General features: G+C 36.6%; 3 protein-coding genes across 3 annotated transcripts; 2 read left to right on the top strand and 1 right to left on the bottom strand.

The window, feature by feature from the left end:
- Positions 1 to 2,871: 2,871 nt before the first annotated feature.
- Positions 2,872 to 7,981, top strand: mapkk7 (mitogen-activated protein kinase kinase). The gene is given in 8 exon segments (NM_001078291.1): positions 2,872 to 3,112; positions 3,937 to 4,075; positions 4,538 to 4,715; positions 5,251 to 5,370; positions 5,754 to 5,861; positions 6,017 to 6,196; positions 6,496 to 6,716; positions 7,072 to 7,981. Coding segments are annotated over 8 exon segments (1,437 nt in total). The 5' UTR covers positions 2,872 to 2,955; the 3' UTR covers positions 7,406 to 7,981.
- Positions 7,982 to 8,857: 876 nt separating this feature from the next.
- On the top strand, positions 8,858 to 11,465 carry LOC104266596 (carnitine O-acetyltransferase-like). Its single transcript, XM_009863209.3, has 2 exons — positions 8,858 to 9,016; positions 9,155 to 11,465. Exon 2 carries the CDS (start codon positions 9,163 to 9,165, stop codon positions 11,068 to 11,070), a length of 1,908 nt encoding a protein of 635 aa, XP_009861511.1. The 5' UTR covers positions 8,858 to 9,016; positions 9,155 to 9,162; the 3' UTR covers positions 11,071 to 11,465.
- A 201-nt stretch (positions 11,466 to 11,666) lies between these two features.
- On the bottom strand, positions 11,667 to 13,193 carry LOC104266595 (IST1 homolog). Its single transcript, XM_009863208.3, has one exon. The coding sequence runs from the start codon at positions 13,151 to 13,153 to the stop codon at positions 12,011 to 12,013; it is 1,143 nt and encodes a 380-aa protein (XP_009861510.1). The 5' UTR covers positions 13,154 to 13,193; the 3' UTR covers positions 11,667 to 12,010.

The raw sequence follows: 13,193 nt of genomic DNA, 5'->3' as shown, positions 1-13,193 counted from the left end.
CAGTTCGAATAATACATCGTCCAAAAGCTATTTCATCGTTTAGTTTAGAATGAGCGAAAGGGAAAAGCGTCACAACTTATAGCGGGAATGGGAGACACGGTAAATTAGGGCCGTGTGAGAAAGTTATTGGGTTCGTGGGAATCGTAGCGGGACATTTCCGCGCTATGACGCCGACGCTGGGAAATGGGACAACATGATGGAAGACGTTAATTAAATGAATAATGGACGACGTAAATAGGACGGGAACGCTATACAGCAATATTAACGATATGTACATGTATAACTGCCGATCTTACTACTACAATGTGGGGGTAGAGACTCTAAATTAAAATATATTTACATTAGCAGTATTCTTTAACTTGTAGTTAACCTACCGAATTTAACAGGCTGTGCTAGCTTCTTTGCCATGTAAACTTCATATAGATAACGTTAAACAGATTTTTTTGTTGTTTTTATCTTAAATTAAAGTCATTTTGACCCCTGCCTATTTTCTTCATGCTTATATCTTAGCGTTTTTTTACAAAACTAAACTAGTTTTATGAGACAAAATCAAACTGTACGAAATAATCAAGGTTGTTTTAAGAAGCTATGAAACTAGTTTAATCGTTCGCACACGCTAACTAAAACAATCTTCGGCTTTACTATGATTTAGCGAGCATTAAAAAATAGCACCTTACTATTTCGCATTTTTTACCTGTTCGAAGTATACTGTTTCTATTTTACATATTTTTTTTTAAATATTTAAAAACAGTAATCAGCTTTGACGGACGTTTTATAAAGTCGTGATAACATTGTCGAATAATTCTGTAACTTTATTTTCCTGATTATCAATTATTGGGGGTTCGCAAAAAGAAAATTAAAAAAGAGTCTCGTCTGACAAAGTGTCCCATCTTCCCCCACCCTACTATATATATATATTTCGAAATATTTGAAACTTGTTTGCGTTCAATTCAGTCCAAATGCGTTTGTATCATTATCGGCGTGTAACCCTTTGCAGCACGCGGTCGTCTTCGGTTTGTTTATCATGCAACCGGAAGTTTTACCGAATTTCTCCAGTTCGGCTAACAACGCCGATATGCTTGAAAGCGTATCGTCTAGAAAACACTAAGTTCAATACAAAGAACAAAGAGGGTCGGAGATAAAAGGTCTCCCGGTCTTACTCCTCGTTTAATTTTAACGGCCACAATAAAAAAATATAATGTTGGTAATAATACCTTGTGGCTCCGTGCAAACTAATTTCTCCCATTTAATTAAAGTCTTTTTCAAATCCATACTGCTTTAGGGTCCGCATTATGATTTTTCACGAAAGCGTGTCAAATACTTTATAAATATCGACAGCAACCAGAGCTCCCTTTTGTTGCCGAATTCGTGCATAGTCCGTAATGTCGAAAAGCTGAGCCCCGTAAATATGTCATTTTGTTCTTTTATTGTTAGGTTTCCTGATTGAAGTTCATTTATAGCACGTTTATCCTCTTTTCTTTTTATCAGATTTAGGAAGAGCGCGTGCACTTCTCATCCTTTCCTGCCCTTGCACGACTCCCGATTGCCGCCGCATTCCCAATAATCTACGCACGTGAATCCTCAGTTATCTTTGTTCTGTTGTTCCGGAATTAATTTCTTGCAGCAAGGCAGTCTTTTCATTGCCTGATTGCATTTCACGCAATTGGTCAGCTGACAGTTCTCGTCCACCACGAATCGGACGTATTCCTCACAGCAAGAATGCACAGCGCTATGTTCTGTTTTGCACAGACTCATGTTTTTGGGGTCAGGTTCTCCATCTATTTCCAATGGACTTCTAATGGTTCGTTTGCTTGCGGCTTGAGTTTGAGTAAGGGTTTCCATATTTTTATTTTCCATTCTAACTTCGCTTACGTTCTTGTAGGATGTGTTTTTTAAGATCCTGTCACTTTTGTAGTTTTCCCAGGCGTAGACGTCTTACTACCCTGGGAACGAGTTGCAGCTCCTCGGTGCGTTGCGGCGTCTTATTGCTCTCGACGTTTGCTTCAGGCGCTGACAGTTGCGAAACTCTTTCGCTTTGGTTTGGCAATCTCCTTGTTTCTGTCCTGCCTTACTGCTTTACTCTATAGGTAACATACATCTCTTCTTTTTTAATCCAAAAATAACTGGAAATTGGATTTTTGTCCAGCAGGTCGTCGTTTTTTTTTAATTGCTACTCGGCGAATAGTCAGTAGCGCGTCTTTATCTATTCTTCCAATGATTTGTTTGCCTTGTCGTACTTCGTTAATTCGTCTTTTATATCTTCATGGCTCGTCGGTATTAGAACGTACGATAGGTTAACCCAAAGTTAGTAAAGACGTACGTTATTTCACATTTATGTAAGTGAACTGCTGCTGTAAAGGTAGCGTTTTTACTGAGATTTTTCTGTAAAAGTTAAACCTGTTTTCTATTTTTACATGTAATCCCAACAAGGTTGCCTTTTCTTTCCGCAATTCCCAATATTGAAGTAAGCGGGACATTTTTTCATGATTATATTGACAATGATTTCTCGTTTTAGACCTTCCTTTCTTCTTCTTATCCAACAACATTTCGGCCTTGTTGACAAATGGCTGTATTTTTTGGCAATACGCGTGAATACAATTGTTTCTGTGACATGGCTGAAGTCACTCTAGGATCCTTTCACCATAGTTGATGAGAATAGAATATTCTCATCAACTATGCTTTCACTACGCCGACAAAAGAGAAAATAATGTTTCTTGAAATCCTTTAACTCCCCACAAAATTAATAAATAAACTTAGCGCCGTCTGGCGGAATTTGCCATGTCTAGTTGTAAATGTAGGTAATAATTAAATGTTGATTGTTGGTACGTACTTTATTTTCGTTTGTATACGTCTTGTTGTTTAAACATGCAGGATACGAACTTTTCTAATCCAGGGTACAGTTTTTTAAATGCGTAGTTTGCTGGTTGTAAATGTAAAGCCAGCATCTGTTACACAATGACAATGAATGGTTCTGTTGATCTTAATGCACTGGAGAAGCGAATGAAACAACTTGAATTAAACTTTCAGCAACAAAATGCGCGAAAAAAGCCAACTAACCTCGGAATGGGAAATATGTCGAATTCGCAGCAAACTTCATCAGCAAGACCACATAGTGAGTGAATCAATTGGGCACTTAATTATGTTAATTTTTAATTTTAATCAAGTTCTTTTTTATAATTGTTTGAATTTTTTTAAAACTTTTCTGCTGTGTAATCGGCGCTTGGGTACAGTGGCTAGCGCCCAGTGTCCCAGTCTGCAGAGTATGGCAGGTGCACGAGCGTTCTTTTTACAAACTTTTGTTGATGCACGCCACAATTGGCCTACGCGTAGGCTACGCATGCCAAATACCTGAACAAAGAAAAAAAAAGGTATTAGGTTAAGCAAGATTTCCTAACCTGGATTGAAAATGTACATGCTTTGCCCCCAGATTTTTAATGATAGCATGCACGCACACGAAAAATACCCGTCTTGCACGCGCGAGATCTCATTAGGAATTGCCATACTCAGACTGGGTTAGCGCACCCGCCTCTAACCTTTTATGGGCATATATATGTTTCCCTGGGCAAAACACTTAACGCCTGTATTATGTTCTAACCCAGTGGTCCTGTATATATGTTGTCTAAATTATCAGCCCTGTATAAAAAGCAAAAACATTTACAAAACAATAAACACCCACAAAGTTACCCTACCTGGTAACTCTTAGGGCACGAGATATATGAAACAGAACAAATCGTGTTATAACCTCTGTTTAAGGCATGTAAAATCAACTTCAAAATAACTAATCAATATGTTTGTCCTATATTTTATTATTTTATTGCGGTATTTCTAATCTTGATTTGTTAAATTCCAAAGATTTGTTTGAATAGCCTGTCTAATTAATAAATCAGCTTGTTTTTTTTAATTATGGTGATTTGCATTTGATTTTAATTATTTCAGTGTCACTTAATTTTTCCAACTCTTCACCTGCATCACTGATGAAGTCATCCTCAGGTGCGGTGGATTCGGCTGCAAGAAAAAAGCAAATATCCTTTGCCCTTCCTGCCTCAATTCCACAACCAGAAAAAACACAAGAAAGGTAAACATTAATTCATAAATTAGCCATGTATCACTTAAAAAGATGTAATAACAGACAGTATAGGAGGATTTTATTTTACATAGGAGGATTTTTAGACAGTATAGTATAAGGATTTCATTTTAAATAAGGCCAAAAAGTTTGCTTTGTATCATTGCCATTTCTCTCTCTCTCTATATATATAACTAAAAGTTTTGTTATGTCAGATAAACTAAGTAGCCCAGCACCTGTTTTTGTGTGTAAGGTTAGTTAATGCCTGCAGAACATCAAGTACATTTCACCTTAATATCCTTTCTAACTTAAGAGGGTAAATCGCTATGCATTTTTGTTGTTACTTTTATCCTTTAACTTGTTCTTTCGTGTTTTGGGTTGGTTTACTTTATATTTTATGTTTTTATTATATTTTCAATCAAATATTTTATCGATTATTATAAAACTTGTTTCAATATAACTTACTCTATGTAGTGAAAAGATTGACGCAAGGTTACAAGAAGTGATTCGACAAACTGGAAAATTAAGAATTGATTCGATGATTTACGAAGCAAAAGTTGAACAATTTGAAAATCTTGGTCAGATTGGAAGTGGAACGTGTGGCCAAGTTTATAAGATGAGATATATCACAGGTCATGTGATGGCTGTAAAGGTGAATATGCAAATAAATTTTGTTTTGTGTCAGATAAAAAGTAGGGTCGTGTGATATAGGACATTTCATTCTATTTTAGTGTACCATTGGATAGCGGATAGGCACAAAGTATATTTTCAGAAATATAATATTAGTAGCTCTGTGACTCTAAATGAGTGTTTGTAATTATTAAAAACACAATCAGAAAATTTGGTTTGATATGCTAACAGTATTCCAACATACCCAACAGACATATTGACAGCATTCAGGACTGTACAAAAAGCCTACTAAGTTATAATTATTAATGACCATTGTGTCATGTGTGGGTCACATGAACTATTATATACCTTTAAATAGTTATACAGAAATGGTTGCTTTAATATTTATTTTTTTAATGTATGGTTTAGTAATGGTTTATCCTGTTCTGTGTATTTTGTTGGTATATCAATCATGGATATTTCTCTTTGGTGCATTTAAAACCTGATAAAATGGCTTTTTAATTTGCATGTATGCTAAGTATTGTTTGGCATATAATTAAATATTCCTCCCATTATAGCAAATGCACCGATCAGGAAACAGAGAAGAAAACAAGAGAATATTAATGGACCTTGATATTGTACAAAAAAGTCACGATTGCCCAAACATAGTTAAATGCTACGGTACATTTGTAACAGAGGTAATGTTGTTTCTAATTCTTGTTTGTGGTAGTTTTTGTTTATCCTTTGGCTTTGTATAAGTATTAGGTAACACAGTACACAGATTAATGCACAAATGCACTGCATCATTGTGTCTTGTGTGGAACATTTTTCTCAGCAGGTTTTGTTTTCAATGTGAAAAAATAGAAAAGTATGTAACTGTATAGCATAAGTAATAAGTTACAAGTTATGTATTGCAATAATTTTTAATACCATCATCTAGTAAACCTAAAAAACATTGTTCCCATTGTAGCACAGTGTTATTTTGGTTGTGGTGCAACATTGTGTATATTAATAGTAATAGATATTGTGTAATGTACCCACACATTATGTTGCAATATTCACAAATAGCCACATGATTCAGGTGAATGTGTGGATATGCATGGAACTTATGGAGACATGTTTCGATAAGTTAAAGAAGAAAATAAATGGACCCATGCCTGAGAACATACTTGGAAAATTGACTGTTTCTGTAAGTCTAATTATATATTTCATGTTAATTAAACACTTAATAAGTGGAAAAGGTGTGGTTTGTTACCAAAAAAAATCACTCCTAACTTAATGATAATAATGTACTGTTGTCTACTTGCTGATCATATTGTCAAATTTATTGCAAACTTGTTGCAGGTTGTGAAAGCTTTACATTACCTTAAAGAGAAGCATGGAGTAATACATCGAGATGTAAAACCATCCAATATATTGGTTAATAAACTTGGTGATGTTAAACTCTGTGATTTTGGAATTAGTGGTCGTCTGGTTGATTCACAAGCTAAAACAAGAGCAGCGGGTTGTACTGCGTATATGGCCGTGAGTATCCTGTTCTGTGTAGAAAACGGTTTCTAATGTTTTGTTGTCATTAGAAACCGTCACAATAGCAGCACATTATTGTTTTATGAATTTTCCTGCTTTATTCCCTATAATATTGCTTATGTTATGTTTATCTTATTAGCAATGCCTATAACCTTCACAGCAATAAGGGTATTTGCATAGTATATAAACAAAATGCATGTGGTTTCATGCTTTTGAAACCTGTTGACAGATGCGTAAAACAGTACACCTATATTTTCTTTATTTTCTCATTAATCAATTTCTTTTTCAATCCACAGCCGGAAAGGATAAGTCCCGACCCCAGTCACCCAAACTATGATATCCGCGCCGATGTTTGGAGTCTTGGTATTTCATTGGTGGAACTTGCAACTGGGGTATTCCCCTACCATAACTGCAAAACTGACTTTGAAATGTTGACCAAGATATTAGAAGAAGCACCTCCTGAATTACCAAATGATCAAAACTTTTCCATCGGTTTTAAAAGATTTGTGTCTTTCTGGTGGGTATCAACTAAGTATAATTTTTACATTCTTTCTTTTTATCTATAATGCGTTTACTAAAATGTGTTCAATGTACATTCTTTTCTGTTTACCTGTCGGCTGTCGCGCACCGCTTTTTTAATAACTCAGTTTTGTGGGAATTCTGACTTGAAAGTTCTTACAACAGACAACACACTTGTATATAGGGCTAACAAGCCAAACAAAACAATGGATCACACGGCCTTCTCTTGAATGAACAAAACACATTTGTACCAATTATCAATAGTTTGTTTATGTTTAAAAGCAAGTTTCAAAATTTTTGAAGCTACTGTTTTATACTTTATAAGATGTTATAAACATTTTTGTTTCTTCCAGTTGTACCAAGGATTACAGGTACCGCCCAAAATATCGAGACTTGCTTGAACATGAGTTTGTACGACGACATGAACATTCAATGGTTGATATTCCTGCATGGTTGCGTAAAGTATTGATCACACAAACTAAAGCAGCATCATTAGATCGTTGTGGTAATCCAATGCAGGGAAATATTGCTTCGAGTAACGATCCGTTTGCATTTGCAGCTGAAATAACAAAAGCTCAGTTTGCCAAACACACTCGAACCCGTTCTTTGGGCACTGGCTTTGAGTTTACAAAGATCCCACCAAACCAAACAAACAAACCTACTTCAAGTAAATCAATATTCAGGTGAAACTTGATTCAGTGATTACCTCTAATGGTGCAAGTCCTTTACCCAAGTGAGATAGACCAGAGTTGCTGCTAGTTGCTACGTATAGTCATACAAGATACAACCAAAATGCTTCTATTTGCACACACATTAAAGTTGAGAACATGTAGAAAAAAGACATTTTGTATTGACACAAAATTGTTTTTTATAACATGTTTTACATTTTTTAGGGTCTTATATAGAAATATATGAGTGTTGTTTTAACCTGGTTGACGTGCTCTATTTGTTGTAAACTTAATAACATTCTATTCATACCATGTTACATTGTTAGTCAGCAATCTGTTTGATTAACTTTTTCCTTAATTTTTAAGATTTTACCGAAGGGTGATGTACTTAGTATTTAACTCTTTTTTGCTGTTTAACACTTTTTCTTATACTCACCAGGTGATGTGAATAAAAGAATGTTTTAAACTTTTACAAAAATGTTTTTATGCTGACTATTAATATTTTAAAATCGCTGATATTACTGCCTCGTTGCACCAGTGTTGTTGCGTTCGTATATAATAATAAAAACTTTGTTATTAAAATTAAGTCAAAATGTTCAAGTTGTTATGTAAGGTTGTGTTTAAAGTATAGGGAAGATGGGACACCTTTTCATTCTACTTTCTCGTCCCATTTGGTAGTAAAAAAAGAACAATCAGAAAGTTATAAAACCGTATATTTACGACTCCAATTGATCGTTAATCGTTTGAAACAAAATCAGGATATTTGGATATTATGGGCTAACGGTGTCTCATCTTACCCCATAGTAATATATCACATTAGGTCCCTTTAGCGTAATAGTTGTCATGCGGAGGTAGGCTTGTTTGGAGTGTGATGGTTGGATGCTATCTAGACACCCATGTTCGTACAGTTTGTATTTTGGTTGCAGTTAACTTAGTATTGCGCTCGCGGGTATGAAAAGCTACTTCCCAACATGGGTTATCCAGAAGTTGTCGGATTGTCGTTTCCTGGTCCGGGTTATCTAGGATTTTTACTTATTGTGTGCTCTTGGTTACAGTAGCTATGATTTCCTGTTCACTTCTAATTCTCGTACCTCTCATTTTCCATAACGGCGAGGACACAACAGTATATATAGCAGCCGTGAAATAGCTGGTAAATGATGTTGAACGATTTTACAAAGAATGTGAGCATCGGCGGTAACTCAAGCAAAGGGCGGGTGCATCTGACGCGTTATAGGAAAGTTAGCATGGGACGTCAAACAAAAAGGTCGATATTGGAAACAATAAAACTTGTGTGGCGTGATTCTACGACCGGTCGTTACAGCTGCACGATGTTTTTGGTTAGCAATTAGCATACTAGAATTTATACACGTATAAACATAAGCGAAACAGGTCTACACAAACAGAACTCGTGTATACAATATAAATATACACAAATTTGCGCAGTCATTTGTTTCTTCGTGTACCAAGGTAACCTCGCTGGCAATGTTGTCACTTAGTCATCTCCTGACCTTTGTACTGCACACATACGATATGTTGACAAAGAAAGAAAGCAGTCTTGCTGAGATCGATCGAACGTGCGGCGTCTGCGTTGAGTAGTTGTGAACGGGCTTGAAAGGATCATCTGTTAAACGTAAACGCTACAGTTTTAATATTATGTTTTTGTGGGTAATTGTTTATTAGTTATTTGGTTTAAGCCTCCAAGGAACTGTGTTATAGTACTTTTCAGTTTGTGTTTGTATATATACTTATTCTTATTTAACTTTTGTTACAGCAGAAATGATTTATTCGAAGCTTAGACCTCATTTGGTTCGTCATTCCTTGGTCAGTTTGCACGGACAGTTGGTACCAAAACATGGAGTGTTGTCTGTACCATCTTCAAGATTTTATAGTCACCAAGAGAGCCTACCTAATCTACCAGTACCAACACTGCAACAAACTTTAGACAAATATCTGAAGACAGTGACTCCATTGGTAAATGAAAGTGAGTTTAATCATACACAGAAGTTGGTGCAGGAATTTGGAAAAGCAAATGGCATAGGGGAAAAGCTGCAAGAATTGTTGCTTCAACATGCAGATAAAAAGGAAAACTGGTTGTCTGACTGGTGGCTTGATGAAGCTTACTTGAAGTCTCGTGCTTCTGTTGTTATTCATTGTAGTCCTTCGGTTTCTTTTCCCAAATATAAATTTTCTGGAGTTAAAGGTCAAGTTGAACAAGCTGCAAAAGTTGTAGCAGCTATCCTTGATTACAAAGTCAACATTGATAATGAGACACTGCCTGTCGAAATGCTTGGTGGTAAACCACTTTGTATGGATCAATATTATCGTATTTTATCATCATGTAGAATCCCAGGAATTGAAAAAGATGGTTCAAGATGCTATGCCAGATCATGGAGACCACCACGTCATATTACTGTCATATGCAAGAACAAGTACTTTGAATTGGAAGTTTATAACAGAGATCGTACACCACTAACTATTAGACAGTTGGAAACACAACTCAGTCGTATTGTTACTGCCACAAATGGAATGCCACGCTCAGATCCAGTTGGAATTCTAACATCAGAAGATCGTGATACTTGGGGTTCTGCTTACCAAACATTAATGGAAGATCGCCAAAATCAGGCATCCGTTCGTTCCATTCAGAGATCAATTTTTGCCCTTTGTCTGGATGAGCGATCATCCAAAGTTTCTGAGAATAGATGGAGAAGTGATATGGCCGGTCGTTGCTTGCATGGAGGTGGGAGTCAATACAACACAGGGAATCGATGGTTCGATAAAACTGTGCAAATGATTGTAGATCAGGATGGTGGAGTGGGTCTTGCTTATGAGCATTCACCAGCTGAAGGACCTCCAATCGCTGCATTGCTTGATCATGTGTATAAGTATTGTGATGAACCAATAACACAACCAAGATCTTCCATTTTATCTCTTCCCCATCCAAAGTTTCTCCCATTTAATATTAAGGAGGACACAAAAATGAGAATTGAGAATGCCTCCATGAAAGTGGATAGTTTGATCAACAATCTCACCATTGAAGTTCTAAACTTCAAAGATTTTGGAAAAGATTTCATAAAGTCTCAAAAGCTCAGTCCAGATTCATTTTTTCAAATAGCACTGCAGCTAGCTTACTATACCCTCCATAACAAACCACCTGCGACATATGAAAGCGCATCACTGCGAAGATTTCGACTCGGAAGAACAGATACCATTCGCTCTTGTTCCAGCACATCTCAAGCATTTACTGAAGCTGTAGTTTCAGGAAAATCTTCTGTCCAAGACCTTGCAGCAAAGTTACGTGATGCAGTCGCTGCACATCGTGCTTACACTGTGTGTGCAGTGTCTGGTAATGGAATTGACCGACATTTGCTTGGTCTTAGATTAATTGCAACCAAATCGGGTCTCGAAACGCCAGAAATCTATAACGACCCAACGTACAAAAAGGCAATGAGTTTTAACCTTTCAACTAGCCAGGTTCCATGCAAAGCTGATTTATGCATGGCATTTGGACCTGCAGTTAATGAAGGATATGGTGTATGTTACAACCCTAAAAATAACAAAATCTTGGTTTCCATTTCTGTATTCAACACAATTCCAGAATATAATACTGTTAAATTTAAGAATACGCTGATCTCTTCGTTGCAACGCATGAAAGATATATTGGTGGCTGCCTCACCAAAACTTTAATCTTCTTTTTCACCCAATATACAATATGCAAGTGAAATCATTAAAATATATGTATATCAACATTACTCCAGTATGTCATTGTCATCAAAGATTAAAGATGAAGCAGTTCTAATTAAGTAGCTTAAAATACTGCACATTCGTCACCTGGTGCAATAATGCATAAGAAACAATCAAAACCTTATTGTATTTATAACCGCAACATTATGTGTTAAACAATTTATTTTACATCGTTAGAAATGTTTCTCTGTTATCGGTATGTGTTATTACTCATTTATGTATGTAAGGTGAAGTTTTGCGTGTTTGATTTGTCGTTTTTGTTTAATTTCTTTTCACTGAAACTGGATGCAATTGAAAGTGTTAATTAATATACTGTTTCCCTTGAACCAAGTGTTTCATACAATGTCAGTTTATTTTATGCAGAATCATGTCATCTAGACAGAAAAAATAAAATCCAAACAGCATAGCTGATCGCGCTTATCCACTGCATGAACCCATTATTGTGAATTCATGACATATTTAGGGCCCAGATTCTGTTTGTACATGGTCTAATCTGAGCCTTATTCTTAAATGTACTGCAAAACCAAAAACTCTGAACATGGATTAAACTTAATTTTACTGCTTTCACGCATTCAGCACAGAATATTGCATATAGAACATGCAGCGTTTTATACTAGTAAGTGCAAGTATGAAGATATCTTGGTAGTTTTACCAATTCAAAGGCCCAGAGACACAAATTAGCTGTTTCAGTTTTATATTGTTTCAAATCTGATAATTAATGTTTGATAAAAAAAATATGTATCAATGGCAAATATAAACGGCACGGACAAGTTTCATTCTACCTGTACAATATTTATATATAAACGTTCACATACGCATGTCCACTACTACTAGTATGTTGTGGAGTAAAACTATAGTTCCTGTTTTGGACTGTGGTATTAAATTATGTTTTCTTTCTGAGGTTTTCAAACCTTCGAGACAGATCATCGAAATTCACATCGTCATCATCATTGTTGTCCACAGGAGCAGATGGTAAACTGTTACCTGGAATATTGGTTGGAACAGATGGCAGATTTGGAAAGTTGGGGGTTGTACTTCGAGGTGCAGGGACTGGTCCTTGTGATCCATTGTATGGGGGTAGGTGGGGTGAAACTCCTGAGGGATCTTTGGATAAGTCGCTTTTTTCCGGAGACCCAACCGGACCTTTTCCTGGAAGAGGAGGAGCTTGTTTCTCATCTGGTGGAAGATAGTTATCTGGTGCTCTGTATGGATCAGTTGCCGAATAAGTAGGTGGTTGTGGTGTGGTGAATGTTGCAGCTGGATCATTGTAAACGGCAGCAGCAGGACCGCCATATGCTCCACCTATGGGTGTAGATGCCGTTGCTGCTTGGTAGCTAAACTGTGGTGTTGCTATTTGCCCTCCACCACAACCACCACTAGAACCACCAAAATTTGAAGGTGGTGCACCTGGAAAGTCACTATTAAAATCCATAAAATCTGTATCAACTCCTTCGATTTTCGCAATGTCTTCAGCCATTACTCGAGCATCTGGAGTGAAGGGTACATCCGCAACCTTACAGATTTCAACCAGGTAGTTTTCAACAAGGCTTTTCTTTGGTGGCGATGGGTCTAGTTTTGCCATCACCTTATCACACACAGTCCCAACCTGATTACTTAAACAAGCCTCTACATATTTCTTACCATAATAAGCACCCAACAGATCACGCACAATCTTTAACTCTTGGCAATATTGGGTTAACCTAGGTGCTGCCCATATGAGAGTAGATATGGGAGTCTTTAAACTGTCATCCAGTGCTTTGGATTGCTTCATAAGTGGCACCCTGCCTATGAGTAGATCAGCATACATCTCAACAAGCTCCATGGCCTCTACAAGATAATCCTCTCTTATAATGTGTTCAACACGAACTCTTGCTCGATCAGTTTTGGCAATCTTTACATACTCGGCGATTTCAGGACGCGCCCTCATGGCCAAGTCAGTTTTCTTCTTTTCCATTAACTTTAGCCGTGTAACGACCAAGTTAAGGTTTACTTTTAATTTCTGCTCATTAAAACGAGGTCCAAACATTTTTTAGATTTTTGATATTACCTAAAAGAAGAAAATGTAA

Source organism: Ciona intestinalis, unplaced genomic scaffold (assembly GCF_000224145.3).
Source record: "Ciona intestinalis unplaced genomic scaffold, KH HT000103.2, whole genome shotgun sequence".
Taxonomy (NCBI): Eukaryota; Metazoa; Chordata; class Ascidiacea; order Phlebobranchia; family Cionidae; genus Ciona; species Ciona intestinalis.
The sequence above is the reverse complement of the archived record's forward strand: the minus strand, read 5'-3'. Positions and strand labels throughout refer to the sequence as shown.